Raw genomic sequence first — 17,926 nt, 5'->3', positions numbered from 1 at the left:
TTCAATAATTTTGCAAGTAATCAAAGTTAAACTCATCAGTTTGAAGGCTCCACTAACATTTACCTTTTTTTGAAAAGCAAGGTAGTATTTACTGTGTCCTATGGCAAGCTCTTGGTCACTTCATACCAGAATCTTAAGTAGCTCTCTTTTTATACCTCTTTGAAATAACTAGTTTGTATATTTAGAATTTGATTTTTGAAGGCTTCCTATGCCTGTTGGACCAACTTCCTCTCAAAGAATTTTAAGATATAGAAAACTATCTAACCTTTCTCTAAGCTTTTTGAAATGTACTTTCTCAAAATCTAGTATGAGGATTAGACAATCCACTTTACCTGTCCTCTCTTCACTCCATCACCCCCCTCCAAGTTTCTCATCATTTCTACTTTCATGACTAATTTATCCTTTTGGTTATTGAAAAAATTAAACCTTTTTTCACCAAGTAACAAAAATTGATTTTCTCTCTCCCTCCCTCAGCATTAAAATAAAATGAAAAGCAAAAATCTTATAACATGCATATTCAGGTAGAACAAATTACAACATTATTCTCCCCTACCCATTTTAAGTCTCATTCTGGAACCTGAGTTCATCAGCTTCCATTCAGGACGTGGGTCACATGTTTCATCATCAGTCCCAAAATCATTGTTGGTCATTATATTGAGAATTGATATGGTTTTCAGAACTGTTTTTTATAGTGCTATCATTGTGTTAATTTTTCTTTCTACTTATTTCACTCAGAATCACTTCATACTAATCTTTCCAGATTTCTCTGAAACCATCTACTTCATTATTCTTACATCGCAGTAGTATTAAATTTCATTCATATATTCCAGTTTCTTTAGCTATTCCCTAATTGGTGACCACCCTCTAGATTTCAATTCTTTACTTCTATAAAAAGAATTGCAATATTTTTGTACATCTGAGCCTATATTTTGTTTCTCGGATCTCTTTGAGATATAGGCCTAACTGGCAATATTGCTGGGTCAAAGGGTATGCACAGTTTTATAATATTTTGGTCATAGTTCCAGATTTCTGTAGTGACTAGGCCAAATCACAGTTCCTCCAACTGTGCATTGTTTTTCCCACAACCCCTTCAACATTTGTCACTTAACTCTGGCCTAAAGGATGTGAAAAAGAACCTCAGAAGGGGCAGCTGGGTAGCTCAGTGGATTGAGAACCAGGCCTAGACAGGAGGTCCTAGGTTCAAATCTGGCCTCAGACACTTCCTAGCTGTGTGACCCTGGGCAAGTCACTTGACCCCCATTGCCTACCCTTACCAATCTTCGAGTGATCTTAATTTGCATTTTTGTAATTATTAGTGATTTGTCATATTTTTGTCATGTAGATATCTATAGTTTGGATTTTTTTCCTCTGAAAACTGTTCATATCCTTTGACTGTTTATCAGTTGGGTAGTGGCTTTTCCTCTGATACTTTTTTATTTTTGTTTGGTTTTTTTTAAACCCTTACTGTGTATTGGCTCCAAGGCAGAAGAGTGGTAAGGGTAGGCAATGGGGGTCAAGTGACTTGCCCAGGGTCACACAGATGGGAAGTGGCTGAGGTCAGATTTGAACCCAGGACCTCCAGTCTCTAGGTCTGGCTCTCAATCCACTGAGCTACCCAGCTTCTCCCTTCCTCTGATACTTTGATTCATTTCTTCATGTTTCTTAGAAATGAAACCTTTATTAGAGGAACTTAGTGAAAAGATTTCCTCTCCTTTCCCTTAACGACTGTTTTTTTTGCTTCAAATTGTTGATGCATTGGTTTTATTTGTGCAGAACGTTTAAATTTCGTGTACTTAAATTTAACCATTTTACCTTCTGTGAGCCTCTCTATCTCATTTTTGTTCATAAACTCTTTTCCTATTTTCAATTTGGAGCTTATCTTCATGTATGGTTGTTCTATATCTAATTTCTGCCGGATTGTTTTCCAGTTTTCCTAGCAGTGTTTCTTGAATAATGAATTCTTACCCCAGTAGTTGGGCTTATCAAATTCTAGGCTGTTGGTTTAACTTGCTTTTGTATGTTGTATACCTAATCTCTTCCAGTGATTAACCTATTTCTTAACTACTATCAAATAGTTTTGATGATTACTGTTTTGTAGTTTGAGATCTAATACTGCTAAGCTTTCTCTCCTTTTTAAAAAAAAGTTATTTTAAATAATTATTTATTATTTCTTAATTTCTTCTTTATGGTCAGATATAGGTCAGGAATAACTTCCTCTCTTTCATCTATGAATGAAATTAACATTAAAGCAAATCAAGAATTTATTTCTGGAAAAAGTGAGTTCTGTCAGATATCCTAATAACTAAAGTCTCTCATCACACTACGTAATATTTACCTCTTTGCCAGGTTCATGATTTGTTTTGCCAACTTATCTATTTCTTTTTTTTTTTAAATAATAGTCTATGTTATGTTCCCACACCAAACTTTTTTTTTTCTATCAATTCCTTCTATTGCTTCTGATCCCAAATATTCTCCTGTTCCTGGATTACCTTAAGTGAATATGCATTCTTATTATGCTCATCTACTAACCTACTAATACCCTTTTGCCTAGTGCATTCTTACTAAGTAAAGTAAATCCTTTTCTAGATATATCTAATGACAACTCACATCTAAATAGAACTTTGAAGTTTGCTACGTACTTCCCCTCCCCAAATTTTTTTTAAAGGAATTTATCTTTATTAAACTAAACTGCAAATAAAAAAGGGAAGGGGAAAGAGGCATGACAACCAGAGGCCAATTCTTTGTTAGACCTCTTTCCCTCATCCCTCTCTATTTACAGGTCATTATCATTCTGAACAGGACTGCTGTGTTAGCCTTAGGCTTCTAAGTCTAATGGTAGGGATGGATCACAGCAACCTTTTGAAATAGGTAGCACAGGTCTCTAGGTTTCTGGTTTTCATCTGTAAAGTAGGAGAGTTAAGAAGTTTAGTAAGTAATTGATTTAACTGGAGTCAAACAGCCAATAAATTTATCTGAGGCAGGATTCAAACTAATGTCTCTTGGTATCAAGTCCTATACTCTAGCCATTATGACATGTTGTCTCTCTTGAGTTCTATTTCACCAAACCTCATTTATACCTGTGAGGTCATTTTTTGCCTCAGTGGATTAGTATATTTAATTCACTTTTATTTATTATTCATATCTCATTCAATTATATATCGACAACTTAGGTCATGGATTCTCTTCCCAGTTCCTTCTTGGTTACTGTCTCCCATGAATTACTACTAATTGCTTCCATCAACCTTCATGGTCAGTGATTTAAAAATCTGATACTATTGAGAGTAACAGATCAATCTACAGTGTTATGTAAGTTTATGCTGGGTATGTATGTCATAAAGAATATACTGCAATTACTGAATGAATGTGTGAAAGAGATATTATGTGTTCCATTTAAAATACTTTTCTATTTAATGATATGAAATTCAGAAAATTCAACAACTATGTAGGTAGATACCTGCTTTGTAAAAAAAAAAAAAAAGCACAACAATCTAGGCAGGGGAAAAATAAAGTAAAAAAAAAAATGCCTTCATATTTATAATGTAGCAAAGGAGCAGTTAGATAGCACAGTAGATAAGAGTACAAGGTTTGCAGTTAGAGTGACTCTTCTTCCTGAGTTCAAATCTGGCCTCAGACACTTACTATGTGACCCTGGGCAAGTCACTTAATCCTATTTGCCTTTGTTCTGTATGTGTAAAATAAGCTGGAGAAGGAAATGGCAAACCATTTTATTATCTTTGCCAAGAAAAGTCCAAATGGGGTCTTGAAGAGTTGGACATGACTGAAAAATGACTGAATGACAACAAAAATATAGAAAAGGCCCACCTTATTTATATTGATTAACTTATTTTTAGTAAATCACTGATTTCATCAGCAGAGGGAACTTCTGGTGAAGAAACTCTGTCAGTGCAAATCAATACCTTCTCTGCCACTTCTAATCCTGGAGAGCTGCCTAGGGGGACTAAAAGGGATTTACCCAGCCTACATGTGTCAGAGTTGAATTTTTTTTCCAACCCTTTCATTTTAGAATTAATAATATTGGTATTGGTTGTAAGGCAGAAGATCAATAAGGGCCAGGCAATGGGAGTTAAGTGACTTGCCCAGGGTCAAACAGCTAGAAAGTGTCTGAGGCCAGACAGAAGTAGAATTTGAACCCTAATTCTGAAACCAGCTCTAGCTTTTACACTATGTTGACTCTCTGTCTAGCCAGTCAAATGATCAGTAAGTATGTAAATCAGTCACTCTCCTATTGCAACTCTATAAAAATCAGTCAATAGCAAAGCTCAAATCCTCTCACTTCCTGATATTGCTGGATAAATGAAATATTTACTGACTTGTTCTTCAGCATCCAGGGAGTACAGTAGGCTATGCTTGACTAGAATAGGGCAGAATTAGCATTAATAAGCAAGAATAATGTTGATAAAAATGTTGCAGGTTTTCAAAAATAAGTAAGATCGTATTTTTTCAATACCTATTCAAGGATAACTTACTCTGGAGCAAATCATAAGAATTTTATTTAACTAAAGTTGTGGTGTCTAAATGTAAATCATCCTAAATTTAAACTTATCAAAAATCTGCCTGGCAGACACATCAAACCTACTAAATAGCCACACCAACACCCTCTGCTTTGGGACACCTCGCCAACCCACAAAGGTTTATAATTTAAATATTCCTTATGATATCCAAAATCCTCTTTTTATATAAGGTTAGGTGGAGATGGCTGATCCAGAAAATGCCCTGAAGCAACCTATAAGAACAGAGCTTCTGAAATCATTGATTATCCAGGACTATTCCATACATGAACAGAAGTATAGGAATATTTCTGTAAAAATGAGAAGGAAGAATAAAGAACAGAATTGATATAAAAAATAAAAACTAGCAATTACGTGGTGCTTTCAGGTTTGCAAAGCACTTGACAAGTATTTCCTTATAGTGATCCTGGGAGGCAAGAGTTATTATCTCTTCCTTTTACAGATAAGGAATAAAGCAGGCAGAGATTAAATGACTTGCTCAGGGTCACACAACTGTTGGGTGTTCCATGTCAGATTTGCACTCAGGTCCAAGTCTTCCTGACTCAGGAAAATAGTCTTTCTACTGTACCATTTAGCTGTAAGATATTTCTGGAAGATGTTGAGTCGTTGGAGTTATATCTGACGCTTTGTGACCCCATTTGTGGTTTTGTTGGCAAAGAATCTGGATTGGCTTGCCATTTCCTTCTCCAGCTTATTTTATAGATGGGGAACTGAGGCAAACAGGGTGAAGTGATTTGCCAGACATCTATTAAGTTTTGGAGGTTGCTTCTGAACTCAGAAAGATGAGTCTTCTTGACTCCAGCCTGGCACTCTCCACCGTGCTACCTAGTTGCCTGTGTGTAACATTGAGAAGATATTAATACACACTCAAAGTGAAATCTTTTCAGTGGGCTCAAGCAGTTATTGCACCATTTGTTTTCCATTTTATAGCACATGCTACTTGCATTGTAAATTGTCTTTTAGTAAAATGTGCCCTCCTCCTTCAACTAGTAGTCTATAAAGTTGATGAAATTAGGGACTGCATCTTTACATCTTAATATCTCTGTTTCACAACACTTAACACTCTTTGCCTTGTACATAAATGGCCTGCTAATTTTTATAATTTGATTTCATGTTTTCCATGGAGTCCTAAGGAGACCAATTTTTTATTGGTGTTTGGCCAAATGAAAGTGATTCTTTGGATTTTAGTTGTGGTAGAATCAGTGCTTTTCTGTCATTTAAAAACCAAAAAAGGGGAAATTTTCTCATGCTGCACTCAAATGATAGCCAAGAAAATTATCACCTTAAAAACAGCCACCTAAGCCATGTTTGAAACTATGTGTTGTGATTACTGAGATTTACAGTAATAACAACTGAGGATTGTACTTATTAGAATCAGTTCCCCTGATGGAGGTCTGCTTCTTCTGGACCATTATAAAATCTCAGCCATGCTTCATTTTACTCCCAACTCTCCTCACTTGCTACTTCCTCCCTGGTCTGGAATTATGAACCATGATCAAATCAACTTGTCAATCAAATCATGGTTTCTGGATGGCATGTTTCAGCCCTACTTCCCCACAGTCCTAATTACCAACCCTGTAATTTGTCTGACTACAGTTTTCCTCCTAAGTTATCAGTACTCTTTGGGTGTTTTCTCCCCCATTAGAATGTAAGCTCCTTGAGAGGACAAACTGTATTTTCATTTTTTATTTCTCTCTCCAACTTAGCGTAGTGCTTAGCAAACACTAAGCACTCAGTAAAGCTTCCTACCTCCTCCCATTTAGCTAATCTCCATAAATCAAACAGGTAAGGTAAGTATATTGGGAAGCTTTGAGTGCTTTACAATAACAAACAATATTTTAAAGATTTGGTGAAAGTTTGAGTATTTGTGAGCAGATGCCAGCATTCTGGTATTGTAACATTCTTTATGTGAATTGTTTTCAATGTAGATCTCTTCAAATACATCGCAATTGGGTAGTCCTGAGCCAGCGAAACGCTGTGGGAAGTCAGCACTCTTCCAACTAGCAGAGGTAAGTTTCGAAGTAGCTTTCAATTTGAAAGTCACTGAAAAGTTTAATCATTAAAAAAATCCTTAAATTTACTCAGCATTTCTCACCAGTAACAATGATAGGCAGTTCTCAGCAATTAGATCCTTTATTACATAGTGTTTGGGGTCAATGTTAAACTTAAGGTAAGAAATTTCTGGTGGTGAGATTTGCTAAACATTGGAAGAAGTTACCAAGGGAGGTTACAAAATCATTTTTTTAGAAGCCTTTAAAAATAGAATAGTTGCTCATTTTCTGGACTGGTTTATACATATGCAGCTTAAAGGTAGAGGAATGGAATAGGTCATTTGCAAAGCTTCTGGTTATATTATCCATACAAAAAGCTTTAGTTTTCTATACTTTTAAAGTAGTTTGTGTTTTTTGTTTTTAAAGAAACTAATGGTTTATCAACATGATCTAGGAAATCTAATTTACTACTCTCAGACATTACATTGTAAAAGCATCAGGAAGTGTGGGTACATATTATGCCTTACTGCATCAGAATAGGTTTTTGTGGAATTTGGGAGCCAAAAGGAGTTGTGGCTACAAAGGGTGTGGGCTATGCAGGAGTCAGTATTTCTCTTGTTCATGATATGGCTATTCTCTCAAGAATTATAGTTTTAAGAGCAGTAAATGATATCAGGTATTACCTACTTTTTGGTCTTCATTTTATCAGTAAGAAACTGAGACCCAGAGACATTGACTTGTCAAAGATCATGCAAATAGTAACTGGCAGAGCTTGGGCTCAGGTCCATGTTGTAATATTTTTCTGGTATAAACACTAGGAAACACAATGGAGAGAGCTTGGAGTCAAGCTAGGAAGACCTGAATTTCAATCTATCTTTAGACATTTCCTAGCTATGTGCATTGGGCAAGTCACTTAAACTCAGTACAACTCAATTTCTTAAACTGTGAAAATGGGGGTGATAATACCACCTGATTCTCAGGATTGTTGTGAAGATCAAGTGAGATAATATTTGTAGTGTTTAAGACAGTACTAGGCATGTAGTAAGCACTTCATTTCCTTCTGTTTTCCTTAAGAGAATGGATAATTAACATTCATATAGATCTTTAATGTCTGCAAAGTACTTTGTACAGGTTGTCTTAATTTGAACCTCATAGTGACCTTTCTCACCTATCTCAGAAGGTGCTATTATCCCCATTTTATAGATGAGGAAATTGGGTCCAAGAGAGATTAAGTGGCTTGTCTAGATTTACATATACCAAAAGTCTTTAGCTGCAGGCTGACAGAGATATGTTTTTTTCCCTTTTACCAGAATAAGAAGATAATAGGAGAGACACAAAAGATTAGGATAGGATTTCCAAAAGAACCTCAGAAGTCAACTAGCCCAGCTCTCTCATTTTACAGATGAAGGAACCAAAACTTTAGCTTGGATAGTGAGTATCAGGGTTAGAATTCAAAGCTTAATACCTTCCAACTCCCAGTCTAGTTGGTACCTCTTTTGCTACATCATGCTGCCCCATCTCTATAATGCCTTACTCCTGAACCCCATCTCTCTGGCTGCAGTGTGTCATTGTGTCAATAAAATGGTGGAAGTGACTCTACAATTTAGAACATGATGTTATTGGCTTCCTTCTCCTTATTTTAAAACATTCTATTTTTAGAAACCTTTTATAGGTTGTAAGATAGAAGGACAAAATAGTTTTTTTCAAAAGAGAGAAAGTCTTTTGAGCACTTTACAGCTTCATCATGTATTAGTTTAGACGTACAATTTGGTAAGAAATGGTGATTAAAGAAGGAAAAGGGATACTTGGAACATCAATGGAGTAAACAGTATTATTTTATTAATGAGTCCAAGGCTGACATACCATTTACATATCATTTTAAGATACAAACCTTAAAGCAATATATAACGCCCCAGGAAATTCTGAGGATAAAGAGAAGTGTTTCTAAAAAGCATTTGGTAATTTCATAGCAAAGTATTACTTCATTTATAAAGAAACTATAAAGAAATGTTCAAAGAAAATTCAGTTCTTAAACACTAGTGAGTAAACGTAAGCAAATTAGATCAGTAACTTTTCATTGAGATTTCTAGAAGAGGAATAAATAGACTGGGAGATGTGGGGCTTAGTGACATTGTAGGGGGCAGTTAAGAATATGTACATTCCTATTTGGAGTAACTTTTTTTTTAAAAGCATATTGTTTTAAATTCACAACTTTTTTATTTACTCTTAGACAAATATAAACTTTGTAGGCAAGAGTATAAAAGACTATAAACCTTGGTTTCCTCATCTATGAAATGGAAGTAATAACTTATACTTCCTTTCTCCCAGAATAGTTATGAGAAGAGAGTGTGAGAAAAATATATATGTATACATATGCATATAATGTATTTATATATATATACGTATCTATAGACACAACCACACAAACACGTATAGATGTAAAGTCACACTAAGACTTTGGGGACACTTTGTATACTTGTACAAAACATGCACACACATACACATGGATACCTACAGATAGACAAGTGATTGATAATATTTAAAATTAACATTAAATGTCAAGTAGCCAAAAAATCCAAATCCAGGAGCATCTGAACCATCAGTATCAAATATTCCTTTGTCACAATAATATGAACCCTGAGTTGCTTCTTTCAGTGGTATGATAAAGAGGTCATTTTGCTTTTGTAAATACCTTGCTTTGGGATAGCAACTGGGCAAAAAACTTTTTTTTTATTGTAATTTGTGCTAAATCAATCATTCTTCAACCTTGCAGGGAATGAATCCCAAATGTGAAACAGATGCTATATCTTGGCAGATTTTTAAATTCTTATATCACATTGGGGATCTGATACTCATCACATTACTGAAAGAAATTCATTGTAAGTATATAGGAATAGGGACTGGACATGCAATTCCAAGGTGAAGAAATCCCCTTTACTAAAGCAACCATTTGTTTTAGTAACTTGTCTGGGGTCCTAAGTGACTAAGCGATGTGCCCAGGGTCAAAGCCCAGTGTGGCAGTCAGACTCCAGGTCTTTCTGGCTACAAGGCTAAACCATGCCACAAGTACATAAGAAGCATTTAGTCTTCGTCTTTGGGCTCTGTGCCATTTGGTTTTTAAATATGCTTGTGGAGAAACTAGACAGCCCCCAAAATAAGCATTTCCCAAGAAAACATTTCCAATCTTACATAGAAGGCATTCCAAAAATTTTAGAACAGGCTTTGTTGTTGTTTTTTAGTCATTTGAGTCATGCTCCACTCTTCATAACCCCATTTGTGGTTTTCTTGGCAAAGACACTGGAATGGGTTGCCATTTCCTTCTTTAGCTTATTTTACAGATTTGGAAACGAGAGACAAACACGGTTAAGTGACTTGCCCAGGGTCACATAGCTAACTAATAAGTACCTGAGGCCAAATTTGAATTCAGGAAGATAAGTTTTCCCGACTTCAGGCTTGGCATTCTATCCACTGGGTCACCTGCCTGCCCCAGCATTTCTTAAGCACTCATTATGTGTCAGGTACTGGGCTAAGTTCCAGAGATACAAAGAAAGGTAAAAAAGGAAACAGTTCCTACTCTGAAGGAGCCCACAGTCTAATGGAGGAGACAACATACTAACAAGGCATGTATTGGCTAAATTGTTAAATAGTAAAGTTACAAATTGCCCAAAGAATTTTTTGACATCCTGTATAATAAGTATCATTATGACAATAGTATATATTTTATTAATATTTCAATATTAATAGAATATAAATTTGGATATACCATCCTGCCAACTAGCATATTTCATACTAACTAAAAATATATTTACCATCAACTTTAAATAACCATCAATAGAAAAAGGCCTTAGTGTTTCTTAGCCTAGTGAGCACTTAGCCCTCATAACTACTCTCTATCACGGAATTGAATCAGTGGTGCTGCTTCCTTTATAAGAGGAATAATTCATGTTCAGTTTTGTCAGGACTTAAGAGTTGAATGTGTTTCCCCAGGAAATTCTTTTCTATAATGTCATATATGTAATGGAACATGACAAAATAGATGTGAGACATTTTTTTTAGAACTTTTACTTTCTGACCTAGTAACAACTCTAAGACAGAAGGGCAAGGGCTAGACAAACAAGGTTAACTGACTTGCCCAGGGGCACACAGCTGAGAAGTCTCTGAGGCCAGATTTGAACCTAGGCCCTCCCAACTTCAGGTCCGGTGCTCTATCCACTATACCACCTAACTGCCCCATGTTTTAGGCAGTTGAAGGACCCAGTGGCTTTTAATAACATTGCATATACATATACATGCCCACATGTATATAATTATATAATAGGTAATATCTAATCTATAAGTTATATGTATAATATAATCTAAATTTAATAATTTTATATAATTAATCTACATGTGATCATATATCATTTTAAGTGGGAAATTTTAAGTGGGTTAAGCTATAACAGTTTATCAATAAAATAGCTTTCTACCTCCATTATGATTTTTAAGATAAAACTACCATGGAATATGCCTGTGGCAGTTGAAGTAAAAATCATTAAAGTTTTCAGTACCTATTTTCCTCTCTTCTGAAAACGTTTATTCACATCTTCTTTAGCCTATCTTTTTACACATCGGAGAATGTTAATACCACGTTTCACTACCAAGTAAGCTATAACATATGTGATGGGAAGTACTTAAGAAAAGTTATTACCTGGCCAAAGAAAAGATTCTGTTTTCTAGGATCAAATAACAACATCCTCAGCCTAGCATTTAAAGCTCTCCAAAATCTGACTTTCTGGTTTTATTTCCTATTACTCCTCTTCCTGTACTCTATTCCAGGCAAAAACTGGAACAGGGGTTCTTCATTTATGGAAGCCCAAGTCTTATTTCTGTTCCATTCACAAATTATTTTGAACATAATGTACTCACTTTTCAACTCCATCTAGTAAAATCTCTAACTTTCTTCAAAACATTTTACTTGGTAGAGAAAACAAGTCATTATGATTCCTCTCAACTACTTAAAAACCTCTATCCCTTGTATTTGCTTTGTATTTATTTATATGTTTATATGTCAGTCAACCCACACTTATTAAATACTCATTATGTGTCAGGGGACTGTGCTAAGTACTCCTTTAGGGAATCTTTTTTTTTTTTAAACTTTACCTTCCATCTTAGAATCAATATTGTGTATTGGTTCTTAGTCAGAAGAAAGGTTAAGGGGTAGGCAAGGTAGGTTAAGTGACTTGTTGAGGGTCATATAATCAGAAAGTATCTGCATTCAGATTTGAGCCTTGGACCTCCCATCTCTAGGCCTGACTCTAAAGCTACTGAGTCATCTATCTGCCCCCTTAAGGGGCAGATTTTATTTTGTCTTTTAATCCCAGCAATTAGCATATAACCATGAGACAACAACATGGCAGTGTCCATAGTCCTGAAATCAGGAAAATTCCATTTTCATGAGTTCAAATGTGGCCTTAGACACATACTAGCTGTTTGACCCTGGACAAGTCATTCAACCCTTTTAGCCTCAGTTTCCTCCTCTTTAAAATGAGCTAGAGAAGAAACTAGTAAACCATTCTGTAATATTGAAAATTAATATTGTGCCAAATGTAATATTTAGAAATTGGTTTGGAAATATAATAGTAATTGTGGCCACTGTTCATAAAAATAATTAATCCTTAAGTCATGAATATGACAGTAGCTTTTACCAATTTAATTTTAATAAAAATATAGGATAAGAAAGGAATAAAGAGGGAAAGAAATTAAAAAAAAATTTTCCTAGCCTACCACCCTAATCTTAACAATCTAGGAGAGTCTCTTCTGTTTGAGCCACCAACATCAAATCACAGAAAGACCCCTAGCCAAAGACCTCCAAAGAAGAGACTAATGTCCTCTATGGTCTCATTTTTTTATAGTCCTCTTTCTTCAAGTCACTTCCTTTCCCTGTGCGCTGGTCTATCACATCTCAGGAACCAATCAAAGTCTCTCTGAATCAGACCCATAACCCTTAGTCATGATCCTAGGATTCTTAACTTCTGACTTCTGTTTGGAGTGTTCCAGTCACACTAATGGGCTGACTCAGATGAGCAGAAAGCTTACAACCTTGGGAGAGATGGAGTTCCCTTTATAATAATTAATATCTTTGTGAAGAAAATCCCAGATCAGATGATGAAGAGTTAAACCTGACTGAAAATGACTGAATGTGCTGAAGGACTATGCCAAAGTCTCAACAGGGCAGGGACCATTTTGTTTTGTATTTTGTTTTAAGTTTTTATTTTGAATATTTTCCCATAGTTATATATTTCATGTTCTTTCCCTCTCCCCCAGCCCCTCCCCAACCTCTCTTAGTCAACGTGCAATTCCACTGGGTTTTACATGTATCATTGATCAAGACCTAATTCCATATTATTGATAGTTGGACTAGAGTTATCATTTAGTGACCACATCCCCAAAAATTTCCCCATCAGCCCATGTGTTCATGCAGTTGTGTTTTGTTTTGTTTTTTTTTTCTGAATTTCTTCTCTCACAGTTCTTCCTCTGAATGTGGCTAGTTTTCTTTCTCGTAATTCCCTTAGCTTTGTTCTGGATCCTTGCATTGCTGCTGGTAGAGAAGTCCATTACATTCTATTGTACCACAGTGTAGTCTCTGTGTACAGTGTTCTCCTGGATCTGCTCCTTTCACTCTGCATCAATTCCTGGAGGTCATTCCGGTTCACATGGAATTCCTCCAGTTCTTTATTCCTTTGAGCACAATGTATTCCATTACCAACAAATACCACAATTTGTTCAGCCATCCCCCAATCGAAGGACATTTTCTCATTTTCCAATTTTTTGCCACTATAAAAAGCAGGGTTATAAATATTTTGGCACGTGTCTTTTTCTTTATTATCTCTTTGGGGGTATAAACCAAGCAGTGCTATGGCTTGATCAAAAGGCACATAGTCTTTTAAAGCCCTTTGAGCATAGTTCCAAATTGCCATCCAGAATGGTTAGATCAATTCACAACTCCACCAGCAATGCATTAATGTCCCAATTTTGCCACATCCCCTCCAACATTCATTACTCTCCCCCTTCTATCATTTTAGCCAATCTGCTAGGTGTGAGGTGATACCTCAGAGTTGTTTTGATTTGCATTTCTTGTTTTGTATTTTTATTCCAGCAACTAGCAGAGCACTTTGCAGATAACAGATATTTAAGAAATATTTGTAGAATTTCTCGAATTTGATTGGTGTGGGATATTATAGGAAGGTCATTTTTACAAGTATTTAAGACACATCCCATGTGCAATATATCTATGTAGAACTGTGGGTTTAAAAATGACAGCATTCTTGGTGGTATGAAAATACTGGCTAAAATCAACGTACACTCACTAGAATATCTACTTTGTGAAACGAACTGTGCTAGGAAGTGAAAGAGTGGAAGACCCAATTCCTGTTCCTAAGCTAATAGGTTAGACAAGGGTTAAACAAATTAAATAACATTATATTTCTGAACTTTGGTTCTTATATGAGGAAAAGAAGGGGAAAAATATTTATTTTGTACCCGCTATGTGCCAAAGCACTTTACAAATATTATCTCCTTTGATCCTCACAATAACTCTGGTAAGTAGGTGCTGTTATCCTCACTTTACAGTTGAGGAAACTGAGACAGAGGTTAAGTGACTTGTCCAGGATAACAGCTAGTAAATGTCTGAGGCTGAATTTGAACTCAGGAATTCCTGACTAGTCCCAGTCCTTCCTAAACTGTGGCATGATAATCTTATCACTGTGGGAACTCCTTCCAGTCAGTCAGTCAATCAATCAATCAATCAAATATTTATTCAATACCATGGTTAGTATTGGAATGCAAATGAAACAATCCCTACTCTCAAAGAAGCTTATCTCAAGAACCAGTTTGCCAGATATGTCAGGTAATACTGTGCCCTTTGATTCTTTCATCCATGTCCTCCCATAAACATTTTATCTGATATCCACCCATCATGCTAGATAGATTCCTTTAACATGCAACAAATAACCAGTGAAGGATGTGGTTTATCTAACTCTTACTCCATGCTTGTTACATGAGAAACATCATAATCCTTCCTTATTTAGCTATGAGAGCTCGCTGCTGACATCCTTAATAATGCTTTTCCTGCTCAGTTTTCCATTGATAATATCATGGTCTATTCACATTTTATGTACTTCTCCAATTGCTCTCTGACTCCCAGCATTATTTCTTTGGAGACTATGGTATTCTGAGACTCAAAGTTATATACCACATCCCCAGAAGAATATTGATATGTTTTTAAATGGGTCTTTATCTTGGGGAAAAACTTGGGCTCATTAAAAATAAGTACACAGTTTCGCAAAGACAATATGCTGGCTCATAGTGAACTTTTCTTGGCTTTGCTGGCTCCTAGAGGAAAGACTGCCTTTCTCTTCCTATTCAGTTCTGGTCCCTTTATAGAAACAACAATAACAACACCAACAACAGCTAGCATTCATGTACTGCTTAAAAATTGTCAGAGTGCCTTACAAATATTATCTCATTTTAGGTTCAAATAATTGCCAGTCTTAAAATAAAAAGAAGTATCAAGATCAAGACAGTGCATGATTAATTGCTAAATGAGTATGAGTCACAATGAGTTGCTAACACCTTAGAGGACAGAAACAACAGTGGGCATGATAAGGGACTGAACTAGGATATTAACCATGGAAAAAGAACAAAGTTGAAAGAAATTATTTTTTAGAAAGGATTTTAACTGCTAATTGAATATGAGAGGTAATAGAGAAGAAAGAATAAAAAATGATTCCCCAGATTTTGAACCTAGCTGATGGGGGAAAATAATGATAGTTCAATTAACAGGAATAGAAAAGTTAAGAAAGGAATAGAGTTTTAGTGGGAGAAGAGATACAAACTCTATTTCCAAGTGTCACATCAGCTACAAAGCTAGACGTGCAATACTATTTCCCACACACACTTTTTAAAATTATATTTTCTCAGATTATATGTAGATACAATCTTTAATAATAATTTTATGACATTTTGTAATCCATGTTCTCTCCCTTCCTTCCCCCATTCCTGAGACAGTAGGTAATAATGATATAGCTTATACATATGCTATCATGCAACACATATTTCCATGTTCATTTTGTGAAAGAAAACAGCTATTATTTATACAAGAAAAAACTCATGAAGGAAATAAAATGAAAAATGGTACACTTCAATCTACACCCAACACTAGCATTTCAGAGAAAAGTCAGGGCTACTGATATAAATTTATTCATCATCATAATTGAAATCTTAATTGTAGGTGTGCCAGTGGAGAGTTTGGGGCACTTAGAAAGAAGGATAGCCAACACATGTTCATTAAGAACTTGAAATAGAGGAGCTGTGTTTCATTTTTTTATAGGCAGTGTCTACTAGACTACATCAGAGGAAAGTTCTGCTCATCATAAACTTGAATTCTAACACAACTTCTGAACAAATCTCTCACAATGTCCATTTGGATAAGATGGAGAAAATTATATCAGATTATAGTATATTTAGATGTCTTTGGAACTGAGCCAACAACTAAAGACCACCCCCCTAAACCCCCCGCCCCCCCCAAAAAAAGTTGGACATGTCATAGTTAACACAAAAGAGCTCCAAGTGAATTTTATTAGTGAAGATACTGGAAAGAGCTAGAACAATTGAGCAGGCAACATCCTAAAGGAGGTAGTAAAGTACTGAATTTAGAATATTTGTGTAAGTATTGGCATTGAAAAAAGAAATATTTCTTCTGAGATACAAGCTTTAAAAAAAAATAGTGGTACAATAGAATTACCATGTTTAGTGTCTGGTAATCTTTTTATTTATTGTCTTTTCTTCAGGGAGGGGGAAAAAACTTTCCTCTCAGGTCTAGAAATTGAAATGAATTAGAAGACAGCTATGGTGTTAAATTCCTCGGGAATTGTTCTTTAAAAAAAAAAATTGGGGATTATTGATCCATTTGGTTTCATGTTAGTCAAAGAGAATGCAAAAGCTTTAGTTCTTTTAGATATATGTAATCAGAGTTTAGAAAGGATTTTTCCCCTAGTGGCTTTTGTTTGTTTATTTTTAGAATTCTGATGTTTTTTTAAAAAAAAAAAACTTTAGTTTAAAGTCACATAAATGGGTAGGTAAAAAGTAATGTATATTAATGACTCTATAAATAAAATCTTATGGAAAACTGTGACTCATTTCTAGAATAAATGTGGTTACAATGTTGTCACAGTGCATGAAATATTTAAAAATCTCCTGAATAAATTCTGCCTAGATTATCAGTCCAGACACTTCAGCAACCTCCACCATGTGAATATAGCAAGATGTCTCTACCACTACCAAGATATCAGTTTATATGTTTTCTCTTATATTCACTCATGTATTTTCATGTTCATTGTCTTAATTTCCACTTTAGAATATAATTTTGTCAAGTATAGTATAAATGGCTTTAATTTAGTCTGATAACTGCCTGTTCGTATACTTTGACCATTTATCAATCATTTCTCCATGTATTTGAGAAATGAGACCTTTATTAGAGAGACTTGTGCATTTTTCTCCATTCTGTTTCCTCTCATTTATCCTATTCTATCTCCTTTCATTTTGTTCATCCTCAGAAGTATTTAGTTTCTAACCCCTACCACCCTCAAATTCCCTCTCTCCTATCAGTACTGCTCCTCCTCCTTCCCTTCTCATTTCTCCTTTCCCTCCTACTTTTCTGTAGGGTAAGATAGATTTCTGTATCTAATTGAGTGTATGTGTTCTTCCTTCTTTGAGCTAAATCTTTCCCTTCTTATTAAAAGCTCTTTGGTGCCTCTTTTATTTGAGATAATTTGCCCCATCCTTCCTTTTCCTTCCCCATTTTTAGATTAAACTTTAAAGTAATTCTCTGTATGCTTCTATTTTCCTGGAGATCCAGTTGTTAAACATTTACCAGTACATTGCTAGCATAAATCATATGATCAGAACTGGAAGTGGCCTAGGTGTCATCTAGTCCATCTCCCTCATTTTGGAAATGGGGAAACTAAGAGCCATAGACATTCTGGTCACAAAGCTAGAAAATAAGCTTTCGGACACAGAATTTGCACTTTGGTCTCCTTACTCCAGAGTCAGCACTTTTCCTACTGTTTCTCTTAAACTAGTTAGGGGTTAGAGGTGAGGGGTAAGGTTAACATTTACCTGAAAATGTCTCATTGGAAGGGAGAGGTCTTATATAACTTTTCACATAAGTTTTTTAAATCTTTTAAACACCCCCCCATGAACCCCACCCAAAAAGTTCACCAGCCTCATCTCCACATGAACCAATTTAACTCCCAGGGCATCCCACATTTAACTACATACCATTTCATGAGAATTAACATAATAACCTATTTTAAAATAGGTTATATAAACTCTAGGAAGTGTCATTATGCAAAAAAGATGACAGCCTCA

The 17,926-nt window shown here is 35.4% G+C and overlaps 1 protein-coding gene across 1 annotated transcript in view; it reads left to right on the top strand.

The window, feature by feature from the left end:
- BBX (BBX high mobility group box domain containing) overlaps positions 1-17,926 on the top strand; it is a 242,479-nt gene that overhangs the window by 154,931 nt on the left and 69,622 nt on the right. Inside the window, exon 7 of the mRNA XM_044670112.1 lies at positions 6,458-6,538. Coding sequence (XP_044526047.1) covers positions 6,458-6,538 — 81 coding nt within the window. The remainder of the gene's footprint in view (positions 1-6,457; positions 6,539-17,926) is intronic.

This window comes from Gracilinanus agilis, chromosome 3 (genome assembly GCF_016433145.1).
Source record: "Gracilinanus agilis isolate LMUSP501 chromosome 3, AgileGrace, whole genome shotgun sequence".
In the NCBI taxonomy this organism is placed as follows: domain Eukaryota; kingdom Metazoa; phylum Chordata; class Mammalia; order Didelphimorphia; family Didelphidae; genus Gracilinanus; species Gracilinanus agilis.
Note: the sequence above shows the minus strand (reverse complement) of the source record. Positions and strands in the feature narration are given on the sequence as shown.